We start from the raw sequence: 24,685 nt of genomic DNA on the forward strand, positions 1-24,685 counted from the left end.
TGGCCTCCATGGTTCTGCCCCTGCACAGCCTCTGGGCCAGTCCCCAACACCCAGCCTAGGGCCCGCGGGGCAAAGCGGCACAGGCAGGGAAAGGCGCAAAGGTGAAGTGAGGTTTGCTTGATAGGTGGCCTGAGCTAGCCCCCTTAGGGACGAGTCTCGGATAAGAGGGCTCCAGCCAGGAGACACCCAGCTATTTCTCTTCCCAGGACTCCCCTGCCCCGCCCACGTAGAGCTCCTGAGATCCCGCGAGATCGCGTTGCTCTAGGAAGGGCGATAGCTGCAGCAGCATCTCAGGGGAGATGCCGCCGTCTTCTGAGCCACACTTAATCCTCAGTGTATTCCAGCCCATCCGTTCCCTGCCCCTCTATCTGGACCCGAATTTACATCCCTATACACACCCATATCTACAGAGCATATCCGGAGGGCTCCAATTCTGCCCTATTTGCCTTCCTGGGGAAAACCATGTTTCATCCAGCCTGACCCCAGCAGGTAGGTGTTGCTCTTTGTGTTCAAAAGACGTGAACATTTCCTGATGGAGGGGCTTAGGTGAAGGAGCCAGCTCCACCATCACTCGGTACTTGCAGTTGGACCGGGTCAGACAGAGCAATTCTTTGAGGCTGTACTTTGGCGGTGAGAGGCTGAGGTACGGCAGCAATGGTCTCCTGGGACAGATTCTATAAACTTCTCTACTGCCAGGAGAAACTACTGGCCCCAGGGATGTGCGATGAAACAGTGTGTTGCTTCAGCCTTGGACCTTGGCAGACGTCAGACTGGGGCCCAAGTCTCTGCCCAGTGGCCTTCAGCCTCCCAGAAGGCGATAGACTTGGCTCCAGTGCTTGCACATTACTCCTCTATTTTGGCCTCAGGCAGTCCTTCCCCACACAGCCTCTAGTCCAGAACCTGGTCCCCAACATCTGGCCATGGTCCCCTGGGATGAAGTACCACCACATTGTGACTCTGAGTGGGGTGAGGGGAGGCACTGACAAGGATTGGGGTTTAATTTATAGGTGGTGTGAGCCAGACTCCTCAAGGATGAGTCTGGGGTAGGGCCTCCCCACCTGCAAGCATCAAGGTGTGAAAGGAAAAAAAAACTTAGTTAACATATTAATTAAAAATAAGACTACAGGTATAAACTTGGTCACACAAGATGAAAAAGATCTAGGGACCTGCTGTACAACGTTGTGCTTATAGTTAGTAATGTAGTTAAATTTCACAGTTAAAATTTTGTTAAGAGGGTAAGATTTCATGGTTTTTTTTTTTAACCACAATAAAAAATAAGGCTATAAGATATTCTATACAATTGCATGTAAAGGATGTTTAAAACACCTATCACACCTATCTCTGTATACATTTATGGAATTAAATACATAAAAATATAAACAGTGGCACTTCACTCCAGTGGTGGGATTATGGTTAAATCTTTTTTTTTCTGCATTTTCTAATTTTTCCCAAGTGAAATTAAGCTACATTTATAATTTGAGACATACTCAGAAAATTACTTGTTCTGTTTAATATCTCCTTGGTTCTCTCTTTGCATTTCTGAAATCAAAGAGGACTGGCCCCATCAGAAGACAAAGCTCTTGTCCAGATCAGACATCTCCTTCAGTTGAAACATGGCTTTATCCCCAAAATAATCATTTTTTACCACTTCCACCATTCTAGTCCCTTGGTCTTTACCAGGTACAATTTTCTCATCCCTAAGAGATCTTAAGGAATGCTAAGTCCTTCATTCCTGTCCCTTCTGCCCCCGAGGCTGCTGCCTCCTCTTGCTTACCAAAGGAACTTTTTCCATATCCCAGTATGGTAGCTGCAGATGCTCCCACAGGAACTGCTCTTATCAGAGCCGCTCCTTCTGATGCTGTTTTTGCTAGTGGAAGTGGAAGGGGATAAGGGATAGGTGGTATATTCATTGTGGAAATGGGGAGTTTGAAACCACTGCTCCTGTGAGGATCTAGTAGCAGGTATGAAGTGAAGAAATGGGTGAGAATGTGGAGTAGAGGAGACTATTGCTATGATCTTCCACACTGAATTTTGCCTCTCCCACTCTGAAGATCCCACAGAAAATCTGAAGAGCTTCTTCCCACCTCCCCTGTACTCTCCTGTTCAGAGAAATACCCATATCCCTCCTCCACCACCACCACCTTCATAAGTGCCTGTAAGGCTGCAGTACTAGGCCCACCCCTACCATCAGTAATGGTAGTAGCTGCTGCAAGGCCTCTCTCTCCTCTTTCTCCATCACCATTTGAACTCTTCCTGTATTGCACCAACACTAAATTTAGACCCAGGAGGAAAAATATCTGTACATGCTCATCTTTCCAAATGTATAGGGGACTTAAGGATCTATAAAATATCATAGTATCTCCTCTCTTCCACCTCCAAATAGTTATGAGTTTGTTTCCCCACAGCTCTCTTTTATTCCTGTGCTCCTATCCTAGATAACCAAGGCCCTCGCTGTTAGTCATATCTCTGAGATAAGAGAGATTTCCAGTATGACGGGATCATTTTTGTTGTTCATCCCCTCATCTCACTATACCCATTCCAAAAAGGCATCCATATCTTTGTTCCCCCCTTATACCAGGGGAGGTTTATTCCACCAGCCTGTATTTGGTTTTCTATAATCCTTATTATTTGGACCAAATCATACTAAAGGAGAGAGGAGTGACTTATAGAATAGAGAGAAAGGAAGGAGAATACTGTTAATGATACCTTAGCACTCCTTACTCCCTGCCAGGAAAAAGGGAGGGCCCCAGAGGGGAATGGCGCATGGTTCATGTAGGGAAATGGACCCTAGGCATTAGGGCTTCCAGCATTGGCAGACACCTCCAAACCCCACTCGCCCTAGAGAAGCAGACATGCCCACCTTCAAGGGACCATCTGGACTTGGACAGTAAGAGTAGCAGGGATAATCACAATGCATTGAAGGCCCCACAAAAACCCCTTCCCCCTCCCATTCTTGGGTAATTCACAGGAAGAGGCAGGGCCCCTCTCATAATGAATGAGACTGAACTTTCCTTCACCTCAGTGAGCTAGAGGGAAGGATGCAGATTTAAGCTGCCACCTCTGGCCAACCTTCCCCAAGATACACGTTACACAGAAGATACAGCAGGCAAGTACACACTCTTTATTACTAATTAATATCAGAAAAACCTTGGCAGAGGTTGAGCTTGGTGAGCTGGGCAGATCTCACAGGGGAAACTACAACATCTTTTGTTCAGACTGAGGCTGATTTAACCTCCCACCCCCTGGGCTCCATCATGGCTCCCTCCTCACTTGTGCCAGCTGCCTCAGAAGAGCAGACAGCCTTGCAGAGAATACACCAAGTGGAAGATAAGGGGACCAGGGTCATTGTCAAGAGTGCTTGATCCAGTCCAGTATTATTTTTAATCTAATCCAAGAGAAGCATTATGTCTGTCCTTGGAATCCACTGTGTTCTTCATCCATTCTTGGCTGGAAAGGGGCTTGGGATGGAGGCAGCCAAGACTGAGGATTCAAGTGTGTAACACTCCCCCAAGTACTATCTTTAAGTCACTCAGTGACTTAAGATACTTAAGTTACTGGTCTTTCAGGGCAACAAGGAAAATAGTTTTCCCTCTCAAGGAAAGAAATCAGACTTTCAGAAAAATCCTGCCTGCACTTTGTGATGCTACTTTCCTGATCTTTGCCACTGCTCATTTGTTTCACCTAGGAGCAAGGAGATGAGGAGTTTGGTAAATCCTCTCATGAAAGTTCTGATGTTGCTCCTGGAACTGCAAAATATCTATGTTACTTCAAATGGGTTTACCCAAAGCCCATGCTATATACTAGGCAAATAACTCACTTCTGATCTCAAATTATGCTCTCTCCTATCATCTAATGAAAAAGTTATGATGTGTGCCCTAAATATTAACATATGGTTCTAGCTCCTAACCTAAACTAGGCAATCAATAACAATTTGTGTAAAGAATTAAATGTTATCTATCAAATTTGCTATCACAGAATTTAACACCACAACACCCAACTCTTCCAAATTAATTCCTTGTCCCATAAGAGAAATTAAATTCTAACGAAATCATTTTGCCCTCCTTTCCGCCTTAACGAGCGCCAAAGCATCTCCTCTTCCCCGACTTCCTCTCACTCCTCTCCGCTCCAGCCAACGGGGGTCTCGATGAGGTGCAGGTCAGCAGGAATCAAGTGTGATTTCTGTAAACTCTTAGAAGATCTTCTAATGGGACAGGTTCAGCTTCTTCAGCAACAAACAATTTCTGTGGGGCTCGGAGACACAAAAACAGGCCCTCACCTATAAAATAAAAACCAGGAGCAAACATGAACACTGTAGCCATGTACAAAGGAACAATAGCATTTCCCAGGAAAAGCAGTGCTCCTGAAACTCAGTATAGTTATAACTCGAAAAAGACATGGCTGTTCCCAGCCAAAGACACAGCACTTTCAGAAAAAAGGACGTGAATAAGAAAACAGAAGAGAGTGGAGGGGAGGGCGGGGGAAGGCTCCAAGACTTCAGCTTCTCCGGGGTGTCCACCAATCGGCATCAGCCATTCAGAATCCACCACCTGTGAATGTCAGTGCAATTAAGAGAAGTTCCTTTTTAAAGAATATGATCCTCAAAAGCAGTCTTTGTTCAAGTAAATTTTAAAAAGTATATAAATACATTTGCATTTATGTGTGTATGTAGTACCCACAACGATAAAAAGTTGTTACTTTGGGTAATAGAATAACGGATTGTTTTAATTCTCTCTACACCAATTTTGGTTTGCAAATCTTCTGTGAGGTACATAAGTTACTTTTTGGTCAGAAGAGGGTCTTATGAAATTGGTTTTTCTTTGGGCTTATGAAATTGGTCTTTTCTTTCGTTTTCATTCTTACTTACCTTTCTTAAATCAGTGAGTTGGTCTTGGGTCCAGGCCTCTACTCTCAACGTCCACACAGACTTCCTTGCATTTATAGCAGGCCTTGCGCCATGAAAAATTCATGGCTTTACACCGTGGGCACTCCCAACTCTCTGGGCCGCAGCCTGAGGCAGACTTCTCCTGGTGCAGGAGACCCAGAGCTTTTTTCCCTTTTGGTTGCTTGGCCTTCTGCCCCTGAGGCTGCTGTTTCATTGGGCTTTCCCTCACACCACAGCTCCGGCTGTCCCCCTGGGGGGGCGCCTGGGGCCTCTGTAGACCTTCTTCCAGGCTGTGGCTCCTCCTAAACCCCGGGGGGTACCTCTTTGGACTTTCTTCCTGGCTATGGCGTCTTCTGTCCCCCGTCCCCTGGGGTCTTCTTGGACCTTCTACTTGGCTGTAGTTCCCGCTGGCCCCCAAGGAGAGCATCTCCTGAGGCCTCTCTGGATCTTCTTCGTGGCTACTGCTTCTGCTGGCAACAAGGGGGGCCATCCCTTGGGGTCTTTTTGGACCTTCTTCCTGGCTGTGGTCCCTACTGGCCCCCAGGGGCACCATCACCTGAGGCCTCTTTGGATCTTCTTCCTGGTTGTGTCTCCCACTGGCCCCCAGAGGTACCATCTCCCGGGGCCTCTCTGGATCTTCTTCCCGGCTATTCATCTTGCTGGCACCAAAGGTAACCATCTCCTGGGATCGCCCCGAACCTTCTTCCTGGCTGAGGCCCCAGCTACCCCCAAAGGGGACCATCCCCTGGGCCTTTGCTGGCCCTTCTTCCTGGCTGAGACTCCAACTATCCCCAAAGGGAACCATCTCCTGAGGATTCTCTGGACCTTCTTCCTGGCTCTGGCCCTGGTTATCTTTAAGGAGTACCATCCCCCGAGGCCTCTCCGAACCCTCTTTCCAGCTCTGGCTCCAGCTATCCCCAAAGGAGACCATCCCCTGAGGCCTCCCTAGATCATCCTCCTGGCTGAGGCTCCAACTATCCCTAAGAAGTACCACCCCCTGGGGCATCTCTCGATCTTCTTCTTGGCTGTGGCTCCAGCTATCCCCAACAGGAACCATTCCTTGGGCCCACCCTGGCCCTTCTTCCCGGCTCTGGCTCCAGCTACCCCAAAGGGTGACCATTCCTTGGGGGTTCTCTGGACCTTCTCGCTGACTCTGGGTCCAGCTCTCCCCAAGGGGGACCACCCCCTGGAGCACCTCTTGATCTTCTTGCTGGCTGTGGCTCCAGCTCTCCCCGACGGGAACCATCCCCCAGGCCCTCTTTGCACGGTCTTCCTGGCTCTGGCGCCAGCCATCCCCAAGGGTGGCCATTCCTTTGGCCCACCCCGGACCTTCTTCCTGGCTCCGGCTCCGGCTGTCCCCAGCAGGAACCACCCCCTGGGCCCTCTCTGGACCTTCCTCCTGGTTGTGGCTCCTGCTCTCCCCGACAGGAACCGTCCCCTGGGCTCTCTCGGGATCTTCTTGCTGGCTGTGGCTCCAGCTATCCCCAAGGGGGACCACTTCTTGAGTGTTCTCTGGATCTTCTTCCTGGCTCTGGCTCTGGCTCCAGCTATCTCTGACAGGAACCATCCCCTGAGGCCGCTGCGGACCTTCTTGGCTAAGGCTTCTGACGTCCCTCAGGGGGACTGCACTCTGGAGGATCGCAGGACCTTCCGCCTGGCTGCAGCTCCTCGGGTCCCACCGTGGGACCATCCCCTCTTGGTAGCCCACTGCAGCACGTGGACCAGGTGGCCCGATCCCCAGAGGAGGCATCTGATGTGGAACTACTGCAGCTTCTGCATCCATGACTACTACTGGCGGCAGAGGTGGCGAGACGGGGAATCCCACGGGGAACGGGGCACGGAACGGAAGCAAGTACCGCACGGGCACTGGCAGAGCGGGCTGTACGGCCTGAGCCCAGGGACTCGGGGGTCCCGGCACGTAGAGAACAGCCACCGGGGCCGGCACCCGGGCCTCAAAATACAGCCTGCTGCGCAGCCCCCTGGCCACCACATCTGCATTCCGGGGCCATGCTATGGCCTCAAGTTGCTCGGCCGGAGGCCCAGGCACTCTCTCGCGGGCCAGCGGCACGACCCGGGAGGCCCTCTCCACCTGGAGCAGCCGCCCGCGAAGCGCGTCACACTCGACCAGAGTCTGCCGCAGCGCAGCCTGTGTGGAGCGCAGCTGTGCGACCGCCCACTCGCGCTCCCCGCGCAGCCGCTGCAGCTCGGAGGCCAGGGCCCAGGCAGCCGTCTCGCGCTCCTCCACTTGGCTCTGCAGCCGCCGGGCCTGGCGCTCCTGCTGCTCCCGCTGCCTGGCTCCCACGCGCACGCTCAGGGCGAGCGCGCTCCACGCACAGGCCCTCTTCGTGGCGCGCGGCACCTGCGGGTCGGCCAGGACCGTCCGAAGCCGCTCCTCTACCTCGTCCCAGGGCCGCGAGCGCAAGGCCGCGTAGAAATCCGGCCCACCGCCGTTCATGAGGACTTCGTCGTTGATGAACCTGATCACCTCGGTGTGGCGGAACCCGCTGGCGTGGTCCCCAAAGTCCACCGCCATGGCTGCTGCGGCCTAGTTAACCGGCCTCCTCACAACCCCTGCCGCCCCTGCCGCCGTCAGTAAAGGTCCACCCTTCACCTCCCCGCTCAGTCCTACTTCAGTCCTTTTCAAGTCCTGGCCTCGTCCTTGACTTTTCTCCCTCACTCCCTTGTTTTCCTTAAAAAAGATAGAAAGAAAAACGTTCTCTCACCACACCAATGCCCACTACGTGAAGGGCAAAGATGGCACGATGCGTCACAGAGTTCTGAGCCACAGGAGCCACCGCAAGGTGTTCTGGGAGGCACGGTCCGGGGCCGAGCGCCCCCTGGAAGGCCAGCAGAGCGCTCGGCAGCGCCGGGTACTACAGTGAGCCCAGACTGGGAGGGGGCACATCAGATTCTTTGGAGATAGTAATAGTTGCCACTCATGCACATAACGGGCTGGGATGGGACTTTCAAACACACACACACACACACACACACTCCTGGTCTAAAAGGAAGGGTGGTACAAGAATGTCAGAGAACTTTTAGGGGAGGGAGAGAAAGAGTTGAGGTGAAGACTGGAGTTGCAGGACCCCCTGTTCAGGAAGATAAATAGGGTGCATGCCTGGCATCTATCAAAACCCAGAAAAGGGGCAGGACAGAGAAAGAAGGGCTACGGTTGCTCTACTGCTGTGGGGAAAGGAAGGAAGCTGAACTTTGGGGCAGCAGTGGGAACCAGGTGAAGGAGAGCAAAATATGTCACTTTGGCACATTACTTTAAGTTAAAGTTACTTAGGATACAGTTGATGTAAGAAGGACATTCTAACCCTCCTTTGTGCCCCTGAAAGGAGGAAATAAATCACCCATATGAAGGGTACCCTGTCTATTCCCAAAGAGTAGAAGGCACCCTTATCACTGGAAATAGGGAATGAATTCAGGGTTGAGAAGGCAATATAAAACACCTTATTACTTCTTCACTAATTTACGACCCCAAACCCAAACCTCTTTGTCTTGTCAATTCTTCACAATTTTTTTTCTTGCAGTTGTAAAAGTTGCCTGCTTGGGTCACTTTTTTGAGTCTCATATTTATATGGATTTCCTGTAGATAAGAAATTAAATTTGTTTTCCTCCTGTAAATCCTACTTATGTTAATTTAATTATTAGGCCAGCCAAAGAACCTAGAAGGTAAGAAGGGAAAATTTTTCCACTTCTACAGTTTTGGCATCCAACCTGGGGCCCTCCACTACCCAGATATTGCTGAATCTGGGGCTATGGCACCTGAGAGATCCTGGGAATCTGACAAGAGCCTGTAGAAACTAAGAATTCTTACCACATCAGTCTCCTGGATCTCTGCTCACAGGGTCTGGTGGAAGTGAGAATGGTGAAAGTCCTTTTTTTTTTTTTTTCTAAATTTAGTTTAGCAGGAGAATATATTTGTGTAAACTAGTTCCTTGGGTATAGTGACTGGTAAAGATTTATTACGAATACTCCTGTTTTCTATTGCTCTCTTTCCTCCCAAGGACAGTCATTGTTTTCTTTTGTCCCTATCATTTGTCATAAGGAGGGAAACCATTGGGTTGAATGCTTCCCAGACTGGTGAGTTCACAGTTCTGAACAGATTGGCATCTGTTTAGACAAAGTTGGCGGTGGGTCCCTTATGTAAAAACCAGATGAGGTTTGCTTTCATCTTGTTCTGTCCTGAGAGTGTGGCCTTGTGACCAGTGAGAATATTCTCTCTGGTCTCTGCCAGTCAGAAGGTACAAGTACTGGCTTGCATCTGGTGGCCAAATAGGCTTGGAAATACAACACATGAAGTCATAGGCAACATTCTCTTTGTCCAACTGTGCTAGGTCTCAGAGGAGTTTGTCATAAGGTGCCTCAGTTGTCTAAACCACTGTTGTCTTGTTAGTGCTGGAAAAGTATCATTCCAGTAGTACCTTTCCAGATTAGTGACTCTGTGACTGGAGGCATCTCACATTTTCATGGGAAACTGGAGACACCATTTTCACTACATCATTCTTACCACTGGTGACAACAAAGGTTTTTGCTTTTTTATGCTAACTTTGGGAGTGAACCCTCTGGATCTTGTGAGGGCTTGTACCCTCTTTTGGGATGCCTCTTATGTCCATGGTTAAGCTATAAAAAGTCTTATTGGTTTGAGTCTCTATTGAGATTAATATAAGATCCTACTCATCATTGCCAGATAATAAATCCTTTCAATTAGAAAAACTTCTACATTTGAAAAAAAATTTAAAGAGTTCTCATCCTAAACAACTATTATAGGTACCTATGGAAAGACCAAATTATGAAGTGGATATAGAGGAGAATAATTAGTACCTTTAGGGACTGTCTTAACAAGGTTAAAGAACAGAAATTAGACTTAGAACAAAAATTAAAGTCCACATCCAACATAAATTCCTCTTTTTAAAATCCAGCCCTGGGGCAGCTGGGTGGCTCAGTTGGTTAAGCTCTCACTCTTGATTTCGGCTCAGGTCATGATCTCACTGTTCATGGGATCAAGCCCCATGTCAGGCTCCCATGCTTGAAATCCTCTCTCTCTCTCTCTCCCCCTCCCCTGCTCATTCTTTCTCTCTCTCTCTCCCTCTCAAAATAAATAAATAAACTTTAGAAATGAATAAGTAAATAATAAAATAAAACCCAGCCATGTCACTTAATTGTACACCTGAAACTAGCATTACACAGCATGTCAAAACTGGAATTTAAATAAAAACTTTAAAAAATTAGAATTAAAATTAAAATCCAGCCCTGTCTCCTCAGCAAATTCCCTTAGCTCATAAAACTCCCCCACCTTCCCCAGAAAATCCCTTAAACATCCAGCTGCCTATTTCAACTTCTCTTTCCTTACAAGATTTACCAAGAGCACTCTGGCCTGATCTCCAGGGCCAGGGTATACATGTTACTCATGTGAACGCTGAAATCCAGGAAGTAAAGTTAGCAGAAGCACAAGGACAGGTGGTAGGATTCACTTTGCTCTATCCCTTACAACTCCTCCTGCTTTCCAGGGCTCTGTAATCAAACTCATTTGTGTTTCCCTTGGATGCAGGGGGAAAAAATCATATTTAAATAGAGAAGAATAAATTGGATTTCTGGTGACAGATCTAATAGTTGGAAAGGTTTTCCTCTTCTGCAATAGATTGGGCCAAGAAAAAAAAGGGAGAAAATAAGGTTAGAAGCAACAGTGAGAAAAATGTATACAGGTCTGGGCTGGTCATCTTGGGAAAGCCGTCTCCAACTGTCATTTGCTTCGATTCCTAGAAATCTTTTTTTTCAAGTCATCAGTTGGTGTGCAGATCTAGTTAGGTTTTGGTGCTTTCTGTAGATGTGACACATGGATCCAAGGGTCCTTTCTTTGAAGTTTGGCAGCACAAGAGTTGGTTAACAGTACCTGATAGGGGTCTTTCCATCAGTGTTGAAGACAGTCTTTCTGGAGATGTCATTCCAATAGATGAAATTTCTGGGCTGCAAGGTGTGAGAAATTTCTGGGCTGCAAGGTTGATATTTAAAGTCCTTGTCTCCGGGGAGTGTGCTGTGGAAAGATTATTCTGCTAAAATATGGTTATTTTCAACAAAAGCAATTAGGCCTTTGCAATATTAAAGGAAATCCCCCTTTACCGACTGTGGATCAAAAGCAGCAGGAGCCAAGTACATTGGTCATCCTATGATTATCTCAAAGGGTGAGAGTTAATGAGTTCCAAAAGGGGTAGACCTGAAATTTAGAACCACTAATGGGAGTGCTTTTGGCCAGGGTATTTGAAGGATCTCCACAAACTTTGCCTAATAATGCTGTTAGTGGATTCTATTAGCCCTGAGGATTGAGGGTAATAAGCACAACGGAAGTGTTGCAACACTGGCCCAAAAGCACAAACCTGTTGAAGCAAGTTCCCTGGTCATTATGAAGTTCAAGAGGGATTCTGCAGGTAGGGATGATCTTTTCTAATAGGAATTTAGGCACAAAAATAGGAGTCCAGTAAGAAAATACACAAACCGTTACCAATACATATTTATATCCATGAGATGGGGAAAGCTAAATAAAATCCATCTGCCAAACAATGAGAAAGAATGAAATATGGCCCTTTGTAGCAACATGGATGGAACTGGAGAGTGTTATGCTAAGTGAAATAAGCCATACAGAGAAAGACAGATACCATATGTTTTCACTCTTATGTGGATCCTGAGAAACTTAACCAAAACCCATGGGGGAGGGGAAGGAAAAAAAAAGAGTTTAGAGTGGAAGAGAGCCAAAGCATAAGAGACTCTTAAAAACTGAGAACAAACTGAGGGTTGATGGGGGGGTGGGAGGGAGGGGAGGGTGGGTGATGGGTATTGAGGAGGGCACCTTTTGTGATGAGCACTGGGTGTTGTATGGAAACCAATTTGACAATAAACTTCATATATTGAAAAATAAAAATTAAAAATTTAAATTTAAATTAAAAAAAAATCCATCTGCCAAAACTCGTATGGTCCACTGGGCAATTTAAAGTGTCGAGGAGCAGTACAGACAGGTTTTCCTGAATTATATTTTAGACAGGTGGGCAAGCAAAGTAAGCACTCTGTGACCTTGCTCATATTCACCCACTAGTATTGGCTCATAAAGGTTTTTATCAGTAGACTAATGATTCACTGCATGTAGAGTAATCAGTAATGGGAACTTTAGAGTCTCTGGAAGCACTGGATTATTCTTTTAGCCCAACACAGAGTTTTCTTTTTTTATTGAACCAATGTTTAGTAGATTTCCAATATTGTTTTTCCTTTTCTGGGGCCAATTGTTGGACATCTCTAGTCAATTTTTCTAGATAATCATTTGGGGGAACATCCCTTTGGATCAAGACAGATGTTTAGTTGTTCCTTTTTGAGCAGCATTCTTTGCAGAAATAATCTTCAAGGTGGTTTCCATTAGCCTCAAGAGAATCAAGTTTAAAATGTGCAGGGAACTTGATACTGGCCAAAGTGTCTGTAAGAGTATGGCATCTAATAATTCCTGGACATAAAAGCCATTTTTAATTTTGTCTCCACTGGAAATAAGGACACCTTGCTGTTTCCATAGCATTCTAAAGTCATGAGCTACTCCAACAAACCTACTGTTAGTATAGATATTTGCAGTTTTTCCCTTTGGCTAAAATACAGGTGTGATCAAGAGTATACAATTCATCTGTTTGGCCAATTCAGCCAAGGGCAAAAGTGTTGCCTCAATTACTTTAAAAGGAGTTGCAAAAGCATACCCAGCATATTTATCATTTTCACCTTTTAAATAAGAACCATCAGTAAACCATGGAAAATTAATGTTATACAAAGGAGTTTCCTATAAGTGATCATAAGGAGTCAGGAGGTGATCTGTGAGAGTCACAGTCATGAGGAGTATTGTCCATAGAGGAAGGAAGAATGGTGGCAGGGTTCAGATTATTACAGTGAGGGAAAGAGAGTTTGGAATCCAATTTTCACATGAGCCAAGTTAGGCTGAAGCTAACTTGTAATTAGCCTAAAACCTTGTAATTAGCACTTAGTTCGGGGAAGTTCAGGATGCCATGAGTCCTCTTTGGATCTAAATGCAGCCCTCGTTTTGAAATCAGGCACCACAAATATCAAACCTGAGTCTGAGCAATCTGCAGTTTCTCCTCAGAGATTTTGTGTCCTTTTAAGACTAAAAGTTTTAACAAGTGGTTGCTGTCTTCCTGCAAAGAGGCCTGAGAAGGGGAGCAGAGAAACAAATCATCTGCATATTGTAATAAAGTAGAGATTCCAGGTAACTTTATATCACCTAAATCCCTTTTAAGATTTTGGAGAAGGGGTACCTGGGTGGCTCAGTTGTTTAAGCATCCGATTCTGGATTTCAGTTCAGGTCATGATCCTGCGGTTGTAGAAACAAGCCCCTCATCAGGTTGTTCACTAACAACACAGAGCCTTCTTGGAATTCTCTCTCCCTCTGACCCTCCCAAATTCACACATATGCACACACTCTCTCACTCTCTCTCTCTAAAAAAATTAAAAAGTTTTGGGAGAAGTAGGAAGGATTTTTGGTAAAACCCTGGGGCATTTCTGTCTAGGTACACTGCTTTCCTTCCCAAGTAAAGGCAAAGAAATATTACTAACCTTATCCACAGGGAAATCAATTACTGTAAATTTTGATGGAGCAAATAAAAGATGGTGAAATGTCATCTGATTTTCCTGGTTGGCTATTTTGGTTTCTATCAAATTCTAGAATTCTCTCCCCCTTTCAGTAGAAAAACTCCAGCATCGTATTTCTCTAAGGAATCTCAGAAGCAAAGTTATGAGTATCTCTTGGAGGGCCTAAACAAAAGGGAATAGGTTGAGAGATAGAAACCTGTTTATTAGAGATCCCCACTCCGAACCGTTTCAGTACTTCGAGGTAAGGGCTATTTATTTGATAACAGTAGGGTCAAGCATAGAGAGTGTAGCTCCAATGTTGATAAAAATTCTCTAAGCAATTTAAGAGGAAACATTGGGAAAAGCCCCTGTAGTTACTCACAGTTCTGTAGTTGGGGGTTAGGAGGGCACTGGAAAGCCTAGAGGACTGAAGGCACCTAGAATGCTTACATTCAGAACAGTCTTTCTTCCTGTGTCTTGGTTTTTTGCAACAATGGCAGAGGGGTTTGATTTTGTTTAGGGGCTTCCATTTGTTAGAACTGAAAATCAGGGATTTTACTGGTCCTCCTTTTAGTTGAATCCTCTAGAGTATAGGAGAGCCAATTTGCTAAATTAACTGAATCTGGAGTGGACAAAGTTTCCCATTCCATCCTAGCCCTTTTAACTATAAGGGAAAGATCCCAGTTTAGCCCTTTAATGAACATAGAGTTGAAGGCTACCCGAGTGGATTCAACATCCATAAGGAGGCCAGAATTTTCTTTAAAAACAGTTCGGAGGTAACTATAATAGTCATACACAGATTCACTCAGTTTTTCAGTGCAAACATGAATCTTATTCCAATCAACAGGTTTTGGGAAAGCCCTAGGGACTACCAGGTGAAGTCATTCAGCAATTGCCCAGTGTGATCATATAAAACGGCATTGAGTTGGTCTTTCATATAAAGTTCTAGAGATTTCTTCAGGATCATCCCAGTTAGCTGTTTTCATCCAGTGTTGGGCTTGGCCTTTGTCAACAAGCATGTGAACTAGCTGGTACAAATCTGAGGAACCTGGTTGGTAAGTCTGGATGACTATATTAAATTCCTTGGCAAATCTAATTTTAAAAAATTCCTTGGCAAAACTATGAGAATCTTCAATAACTCCAGGAAAATCTTTGACTATGGCTTGTAGTTCAGCCTTAGCCCAGGGGACATGGGAAATTAAGGGCTTAACATTAGGATCCTCATAAGGTCTAATTTATTTTTTTGAGAGAGAGAGTGTGATTAAGAGAGAGAGAGAGAAAAGAGAAAGAGAATCTTAGGCAGACTCCACACTCAGCACTGAGCCTGACATGGGGCTTGATCCCCTGACCCTGGCATCATGACCTGAGCTGAAACCTAGAGTTGTATGCTAAACCGACTGAGCCACCCAGGTGCCCCCAGAAGGTCTAATTTTGAAGATGTAGTTTTAGGGGCATCTGGGTGGCTCAGTCAGTTAAGCAGCAGACTTCAGCTCAGGTCATGATTTCACAGTTGGTAGGTTCAAGCCCCATGTCAGACTCTGTGCTGACAGATCAGAACCTGGAGCCTACTTCAGATTCTGTCTCCCTGTCTGTTTCTCTCTACCCCTCCCCGGTGTGTGCTTGCTTGCTCTCTCTCAATAATAAGTAAATAGGGGCGCCTGGGTGGCGCAGTCGGTTAAGCGTCCGACTTCGGCCAGGTCACGATCTCGCGGTCCGTGAGTTCGAGCCCCGCGTCGGGCTCTGGGCTGATGGCTCAGAGCCTGGAGCCTGTTTCCGATTCTGTGTCTCCCTCTCTCTCTGTCCCTCCCCCGTTCATGCTCTGTCTCTCTCTGTCCCAAAAATAAATAAACGTTGAAAAAAAAAAAAAAAAAAAAAAAAAAAAAAAAAAAAAAATAAGTAAATAAACTTTAAATTTTTTTTAATTTTTATTTATTTTTGAGAGAGAGAGAGAGAGAGAGAGAGAGAGACAGAGCACGAGTGTGGGAGGGACAGAGAGAGAGGGAAACACAGAATCCAAAGCAGGAACCAGTCTCCAAGCTGTCAGCGAAGAGCCCAATGTGGGGCTCGAACTCATGAACTGTGAGATCATGACCTGAGCCGAAGTTGGACTCTTAACTGACTAAGCCACCCAGGCGCCCCTAAATAAACAAACTAAAAAAAATCTTTAAAGGTGCCTCTTCTAATCGGTTCAGAGAAGGGAACAAGGAGCATTTCAGAGAAAGAGGGAAGTTCATTGAAAGAATTAGAATAAGGAAGTGGAGGGTGAAAAGAGGTGGGGATAGAGAGGGTATAAAAGAGGATGGGGAGAAAGAGACCTCTGAAGTTTTTTGTCTTCTTTCAGTTGTTTACCTCAGTTAACTTAGAAATGGTCATTTGTAGGGGCGCCTAGGCAGCTCGGTTGAGCCTCCAACTTCGACTCAGGTCATAATCTCATGGTTTGTGAGTTCGAGCCCTGCATCAGGTTCTGTGTTGATGGCTCAGAGCCTGGAGACTGTTTTGGATTCTGGGTCTCTGGCTCTCTCTATCCCTCCCCACCTTGTGTTCTCTCTCTCTCTCTCTCTCTCTCTCTCTCTCTCTCTCTCTCTCTTTCCCTCAAAAATAAATAAAACATTAAAAAAAAGAAATGGTAATTTGTAAAGAGGGGATTTTAGAGTCCTTAATATATTTGGAAGCCTCAAAATACCAATTGATATAGGGTTCCCATTTGGTTTTTTTTTTATTTGAGAGCCCTGGTTCTAAGAAAAGCAAGTTGGGGAGATCAAAAGTACCCCATGATAGCCATTGGTTCTAAATTATTTTTGGTTAAATTGGCCTAATTAGTTAAAAATGCACATGAAGAGGAACCATAGTTTTTAAGCATAAAACTGGGGTAAAAGAAAGAGGTCCCTCCTGAGAGAATTTAGCAGATTGGAATCCTATTACTCAAAAACAGAGGTTTGAGAAATAGAAGAGTACTCCCCAAGAAGGGCAATTCCTTCATAAAAACAACAAAGGGGCACCTGGATGGCTCAGTTGGTTAAGCATCCAACTTTTGATTTCAGCTCAGCTCATGATCTCACAGTTCATGAGTTTGAGCCCTGCATCAGGCTCTGTACTGGCAGTGCGGGGCCTGCTTGGGATTCTCTCTCTCCTTCTCTCTCTGCCTCTTGCTGTCTCTCTCTCTCTCAAATGAATAAATCAACATTTTTTTTAAAAAACCAACAAAAACAAGAACAGCTCCTGAATAAAGTCAGAGAGCTCAACGAAAAGGAGGGAGCTCATATGAAGGAGGAGACTTACTGAACTGAAAGGAAGAAGACGACTCAGAAGCAAAGAGCACAAGGGGCTCAAGTGGGTTCTTGTAACAACCATGTAATGTTGACCTTAGAAAACAAAAGATCCAGTTATTTTACCAGACATTTAGTGTATTCAGTAATAGCAGAAGAATTGCAATTCAGGACAAGCAAACTATGACAAACCATTGGCAAGTCTGGAGAATAGAGGAGAGGAGCCTGCTTCTACAGAAGAAAAGAGGAAGCTGGGAGAGGTTGTTTTGCTGAATTCTCATTGGTTGGGCTGTTGCCGGTCAGGGAGAAATTCTTCCTCCTGCTGGGGTATGTAAAGTAAGCTTCTTTCTCTTGGAGCATGTAAAGTATGATGCTCTAGAAGTAATTCCAAGCTAACCTAACTTACCCTAAATCTCCCCTACTCATCTCAAAATGCATGTAGATATTATAAAAGATCAGGACTTTAGAAACAAAACTGTCCTGTACTTAAGAAAAAGAGGAAACATTTTAAATAGTAATTATTCTACACTTCTGATAATAGAGATATCTACCACAAAACTCCCAGGAGAAAACACATTTTTCCATCCTTTTGAAATGTAAACACCCCAGTAGATAAAACACTGCCCACAATCACCTGAGACTAAAGAAAAAAAGGGAGGAAAGAAGTTTTTTAATATACAAACTTTTTTAAAGGCTCCTTTGCCCAAACGCTAGTCCACAGCCTTCATAAGATTACTTATCAAAGACCGATACAATCCTTTTTTTTTAATTTTTTTGAGAGCAAGAACACGCACACAAGCATGCGTGTGCATGTGCAAGGAAGGGCATAGGGGGAGGGAGAGAAAGAATCTTAAGTAGGCTCCACAGCTGGCTTGGAGCCCGGCATGGAGAACGATGTCATGATTGTGAGATCATGACCTGAGCCGAAATCAAGAGACGGACACTTAACCAACTGAGCCGCCCAGGCACCCCATAGACAAATACAATTCTTAAGAGTCTTCTCCACAAATATTAGTAAAAATTTTTAGCCATCTGAGCAGGTAGACAATTTACTCCAATTGCAGAAACATAATTTGGATCCAATGGTTATTAAACTAGTGAGTTTGTATTACTGTAATTGATTCATGGCTAAAATTTTAAAACAAAAGCTATAAAGTCTCTATGTGTTTATGTATGTCTATAGATGTATGTCATGTATATGTGATATTTTCCCACCTCAAGATGCTATTGCCAAAATTAAATTTTTAAAGGTTCCATTTAGTTGTGTTAAAGAGAAATAAGTGCTTATCAAAATAAATATTTCTAAGCTCTCACAAATATATTTGAACCTAACTGAAATGTTTGTCAAGTTCACATGATCTGGAATACTCTTCAGTAAATAAAAGCTACTTTAATGTTACTGGTTTAATTAAAAAAGAAACGTTTTCAGAGTTATCAGCATTAAATATAATGCAGATATACAACTTTTATTCTACCTGGATTTATTAGTCAAATAACCTCATGTTATCTCTGTTACAAAATTTGTCAGCAAGAAAAATAATTTAAGACAATGACTAGCTGCTTTAATGTCTCATGAAATTTTCATGAGTAATCTAAATATGATTATTTAAAACATGTGATTTAAATAGATGTAAAAGAGGTAAAAGTTTATAAGTAAACTTTTCAATAATATTTTATAACATCTCTACTTAAGTAGTTTCTAAAATCTTTTTTGGTAACTTTAAACTTTAAAGTTTTAATAAGTTAGGTTAATGATGGCAATTCATTGACTATATAGACCATTTCCAAATAAGATAAAATTCTGAATTATTAGTTACTGAAAGAGGTATATCCACTTTTGGATTCTTATTACAGAAAAACTAAAGATATTTGGATCTATCAGTAAATATGTCCTGTGCCACACTGAAAAATTATACTATAAAAAAAAGTATAAGCTTCTGGAAATCATGAAATATATTCATAAATTTGCCAATCTAAAGAATTTTGGTATAACAGTTCACAATTGCTTACTTCTTAGGTTTTACTAGAAATTAAAGTTTCTAAGGGTTAAAATTCTAATTAATTCAAAATTAATTAATGAGTTAATTTAATAAATAAAATTAAAGCTACCAGAAATAGTAAGGGAAACATCTCTATGCAAAAAAAGTAGGGTGTATCTTTGACTAAAAATAGGTACGAAGTATGAAGATGTGTTTTGTTAAAGGAAAAATAGTAATTTTGTATAAAATATAAAATCTGGTTATGTCTGAATGACAAGAGAATAAAGAACAAACTAAATGGATATAGAAAGTTGGGAAGAGAGAGGGGGGAAAAAATCTTACCTTGGGTTGTCAAGCTGGCTAAAATTGAATAATTTTCTTTAAGAGCTTTAAAAAATAATTTTAATAAAAATTGTACTTATGGGGCGCCTGGGTGGCTCAGTGGGTTGGGCGTCCAACTTCTGCTCAGGTCATAATCTCACGGTTCGTGGGTTCAAGCCCCACATCGGGCTCTGTGCTGACAGCTCAGGGCCTGGAGCCTGCTTCGGAGCCTGGAGCCTGTCTCCCTCTCTCTCTGCTCCTCCCCCACTCATGCTCTGTCTCTCTCTCATACATAAACATTAAAAAAATTAAAAAAATTGTGTAGTTATGTTTATGTAAAACTAAAACTTAATATTCTTTCATGTGCTAAAAGGACAAAGCTTTCTTGGACTATTGATCTGCTCCTGATAACAGATTGTGAAAGGCTTTTCTTTACCTTTTAAGTAATCTGACTAGAAAACAAAGATTAAATCTGTGCTTTATCAAAATAATTTACTGTTTCATGCAGTCTTATTAGGTCTTTGATTACTTAAAACTGAGTCTTCTCAACGTTTAATTAAAAGAGCTAAGTTTTGCTTACAACTATGTAACCTTTTGTATCTGCGTTTAAGTTGTGCCTGCATTTAAACTGTCACTTTGGTTAAATGGATAATTAAGTATTGTTTTATAGTGATCTACAATCCTATTTAATCGAGTACTTTTAAACCATTTGATATTTCTGACAAATCTACCCAAAATCAAATTCAAAATGAAGTCATTTGGGTCTTGAACTAACTTTGAGATTTCCAGAGGGTCCATGGAACATCTCAAAGTCTTGTTCTCTCTCCTAGAAAAAGAGATGTTTAACTAATTAGGCTTGTTTATGTTAAATTATATGGGGAACATTGTCATTCTAAGAAGTGATGTTTAACCTTCTTAAGGTTAAATTCATATGGGTACGAGTTATTAATATAAGTGTTAACAGAAGTTATATAAAATTCCTAAAATTCTGACATGTAATGTTGTTATTAATTCCAGTTATTAATATTCCATATTAAAATGTGCGTCATAGAAATAACCAAATCTCTTGTCAATTGCATTATAATGAACTCATCAGATCTTTAATCATGGCCATTTTTAAGTCTTTTGCCATTTATACACAGTTGTCGTTTAACTGATGCTTTTGTAAAAATGTTCCTGGAAAAGTACTTCATCTTCAAGGAGACTCATGGAAGGGGCTGTAACAAGTACATGTTTCTGATAACTTTCAGATCACACTACTAGACTGGGTAAGAATTTACATAACTCTAATGAAGAACATGACATCTTCGTTAAACTGCTAATAAAAGATGAAGAAAAAAGGAATTAATTACATGGGACTGAATGAACTGATAAAGATGACTACATGATTTAAATGACTTCTTGAAACATTGGTTCTTTAATGTTTTGTTTTTCTAAATTTAAGAAAATGTTTTCTCTTTTCTCTTAAACTATCACCAGTTTGGTAAAGTATACCTTTGTGAACAAAGATAAAACAATTATTTTTTTCCCTACCTGGTCTCACCAGAATTCATAAACTCTTAGTGAGTATTCTTATTTTTGTGGTAGTATAGCTATTTGCATAGGTTCCATAAGAATCTGTTCTCCTTGTAACATGATGTAATTAAAAACAATGGTTATATTACCAAGGCTTTGACTGGAATATCATATTTGAAAAAGATGTACATAGACTCAGATATTACCAGAAAGCTTTAAGGAGCTAAAGCTGACTTTAAGGAACAAATAAATCTCCTTGGAAAAATAGCCTGGTACCTTGTTTACAGGGTTCTGGGCAACCTTATCAGGTGAGTAAGGAAGGTTTCTTCCTGCAGGTTCAGGAAACTTACGATATTTTGGGGAACCTCAAGAAGAGAGGAATTAACCCAAATGTGTAGGTACTGCAGGTCAAGTCTGATATTAAACCCTTGGCTTGGCTTCCTAGCTTCAAGAGGCTTTTAACAGTGAAACAGACTTAAAAGAGCCTATATGGTCAGTCAATATTCTTGCTGTATTTATGAAAATAATCAGGCAAAGTTTAATGAGACTAGACTTACTTTGCAAACAAATTAGTCTTACTTTGATAGAAATAGAGGTAACTGTAGAGAGAAAAATTGTTTTCAGTAAAATCTGTAACACACTCTTGTGGATATCAGATTCTAGTCTTATTCATTGTCTTTGAGGTTTTGTTGTCTACCTGTAAACTGGACTAGACTATCCTGAATTCTTCCAGTTTTTTCCAATATCTGACCACGACTATCCAAACTAACATTTCCAGTTTTTTTCCCACATTTCTGACTTGAAATGATTGAGAACTAAAACTGCCCTTTTCCTGAAGCCATGCAAGCTAAAACTGGGCAACTTGATATAAACTTCAGAGAAATTACAACAGCTCATGTATGGACAATTTTCATGTCTTATTGCTGTGTGGGCCACTCAGAAAGATCACCAGAGACATTCAAACTACAAACTAGGAAAATCTGTAAAATTTCCACTGCCTGCCTTCACTCCATCTAAAGATGCTTTGAGCTAGACATCTAGAATTGTTTTTACTTTTCCTCAGGACTCAGATGGGATTTTTTTAGTCTGCTCTAACCATTAACCATTGTTTTCCTTTGTTTTCATCGAAATACTTCTTATTAAATACCTGGTACAGATATTTACACCATATAGGCCTAATTTTGGGAGCCTACCTACATCACTGCCTCCTGAAATGAAACACAGTTGTTTAAGTGAACTGACCTATTTTTAAGACTAAGAGATTAGTTCAGTTAAATAGAATGATCTGCCAACTAAGCTTCTGCATTGTGAAATTCCATGCAAGTTTCAAAGGCAGGACTGAGGTAGAGCAGAATATGCCACCCTGGCATACTTATTATTTTGAAATAAAGTTACTTAAGAAACAACTGGTACAGAAAGGACACTGTAATCCTCCTTTGTCCCCCTAAAAGGAGGAAATAAATCTCCCACATGAAAAGTACTCTTCCTGAAACAGAAGGGCAGAAGGTATCTTTATCTCCATGAATAGGGAACTTAGGGCTGAAAAGGCTATCTAAACAAACTTTGTCACTTCTTCACTAATTTACTACCCCCAAAACAAACCTCATCTTCTCAATTCTTCACAAATATATTGTTTCTTTATATAGAAGGTATAAAAGGTGGCTGCTTTGGACACTTCTTTGAGTCTCCTATTTTTATGGAGCTCCGGGACATATGACATTAAATTTTTCTCCTATTAACTTGTCTTACATCAATTTAATTAATGGGCCAGCCACAAACCTAGGAGGGAAGAAGGGAAAAGCTGTCCACCCTTACACAGCCTGTTGTGTACCCTGTACATGAGTAAAGGGAGAACCCGGTAGCTATGGAGGATTACAAAGCTCAAACCATTGGGGAAGACTGGTGAGGGGCTCTAGAAAGAGAACCACTGTGATAGCTGAGCGGATAAGGAGGAAAGGGAAGCCAGACCAAGATGTTCTGGAAAAATAAGGAGCTATCAAGGGCAGGAGGCTACAGTGAGGATGAGAGACATGATTCTGTAAAGAGGAGGGCAAGACATTTCTGATTTCAGCATTTGAAACTGGAATACTCTGATGGATGATGAGACCGTGTTTGTGAATATGTATGGGAAAAGTGAACTGTGAATGTTGAATCTCATATGTTTCTGGGGGCTTCCAGAGGATACCACAAGCCATGTAGAGAGGTTTACCATCATGAAGTGGGGGGAAGGGAGCTGCCCTTTGCTCAGCTCCTTCTCTTACTTCTCAGTTGCCATACTGTCCTCAAGCTTAGCTTACTGTCTTGCATAGTTCCTGCCTCACTTGCTCTCACAGTAAACATTAAAGTTTCTCTTCTAAACATTAAAGCCAACTCCTTCACCTATGATTTAGATTCCAGCCTCTCCCATCTCTTCAGGGAGTTCAATTCATTCATGTTCTCTCCACTCTCTTCTCTATTTCAGTCTCTTCCTCTCTACTATCTCCTTCCCCATCATGGTATAAACATGTTCAAGCTTTTTCTATGCCGTATAATGTTCTTGTCTACATTCCTTGTACCTTAATTTCCACCTATAAAGCTACAAAAAGTATTCTAAGGGCTCCACCAGTGACCCTCTCCCCTCTCTTAATCCAAGTTTCTTCTGACTTGAAATTTCTGTGGCCTTTGACTATGTTGACCACCGTCTTTTTGAAATCCAATCCTCCTTTTTCTTCTGGGACACCAAACTCTCTTGACTTTTCTCCTGTCTTTATGGATGCTCCTTCTTAGTTTCCTTTTGCTACCTGGTGTGCTTCCATTCACTCCTAAATACTGGCATCTCCCTGAGTCTTGTCCTCAGACCCTTTTTTTTCCCAGGCACTTTCCATCATTTCAGACGTTCTTTCTATCTTATCCTCCTATTCCATTATTCTCAACTACCATTATTAATTGCTAAAGACTCCCACAACTTTCCAGTCCTTCTCTGTGTCCTAAACTTCAGATTCACCTAAATAACAACTTCCTAGAAACCTTTACCTGGATGTTTCATAGGTACCTTATTCTCCACAAGTCTTAAGTCATCAACGCTACTTTGGATGAATGACTTGCCAAGTTTCTTAACATTTCTGAGGATCCGCTTCCTCAATGAGTTGTTGCAAAGATGAAATAAGAATACATATATTCTTGGGACGCCTGGGTGCCTCAGTCTGTTGGGTGTCTGACTCTTGATTTCAGATCTCATGGTCATGATGTGGAGCCCTGTGTTGGGCTCTGTATTGAGTATGGAAACTGCTTCGGATTCTCTCTTTCTCTGTCATGCTCTCTCTCTGTCTGTCTCTGTCTCTGTCTCTCTCTCTCTCTCTCTCTCTCTCTCTGTCTCTCTCTCCCTCTGCCCCCTCACCCACTTGCTCTCTCATTCGCTCTAAAAATAATATATATTCTCATATATGTATGTATATGTATTCATAGATATATTCTTATATATATGTAAATGTAATCATATATATGTAATTGTTATTTTCATCATATCATCCTTATTACTATTAAAGAAGCCTTCTTGCAGAAGGTGGGACTTTATCTGGAAAGAAGGATTTGAACAACAGGTAGAATTTCAATGAGGATAGTGAGGGGGAAAACAAAGATGAAGTTGACAAATGATGTTTCTCTGTTATTTACTAATCAACTGCTTGGCCAAGATTTATTCCAGGTCACCCTGTCCTGCCATATTCAGTTGAATTATATTACTCAATTCATATGACAACTGCCTCTTGTGCTTTCATTCCATTATGTTTTTAGAAGCTGTCATCTGGTCCCCCACCTACCTGCATTCTACATTTCAGCTATTTCCATGGATGCTCTTTACTAGAGCTACACATCTAATACCACCAAGGATGCACCATGTGTGTACTGGCATTTGTGATATTTCCAGGATCTATGTTGCCTTCTGGTTGCTGAAGGCATCATCTGCCTCTGATCAGAAACAAAACATATTCTATATGTGAAAGTAAAAACAGTAACATAGAATTAAGCATAGAATTAAGACTACACATGGAATATACAGAAAAATAAAAATACATATTAAGGGGATATAGTTATGAGGGTAAACAATTTTGTATATAATTATTATTGCT

At 42.6% G+C, this 24,685-nt stretch overlaps 1 protein-coding gene and 1 pseudogene across 1 annotated transcript; one reads left to right on the plus strand and one right to left on the minus strand.

Moving 5' to 3' along the window:
* Window positions 1–3,098: 3,098 nt before the first annotated feature.
* On the minus strand, window positions 3,099–7,415 carry LOC145713600 (uncharacterized). The gene has a single exon (XM_081792458.1). It carries the CDS (start codon window positions 7,413–7,415, stop codon window positions 4,875–4,877), a length of 2,541 nt encoding a protein of 846 aa, XP_081648584.1. The 3' UTR covers window positions 3,099–4,874.
* Window positions 7,416–7,644: 229 nt separating this feature from the next.
* LOC145713709 (large ribosomal subunit protein eL18-like) overlaps window positions 7,645–24,685 on the plus strand; it is a 60,030-nt pseudogene continuing 42,989 nt past the window's right edge.

Source organism: Panthera onca, chromosome X (assembly GCF_046562875.1).
Source record: "Panthera onca isolate mPanOnc1 chromosome X, mPanOnc1 haplotype 2, whole genome shotgun sequence".
Classification (NCBI taxonomy): domain Eukaryota; kingdom Metazoa; phylum Chordata; class Mammalia; order Carnivora; family Felidae; genus Panthera; species Panthera onca.

Bases quoted from the DNA above. Each gene is read 5' to 3' on its own strand.
- LOC145713600 (XM_081792458.1), bottom strand. From the start codon at position 7,415: ATGGCGGTGGACTTTGGGGACCACGCCAGCGGGTTCCGCCACACCGAG.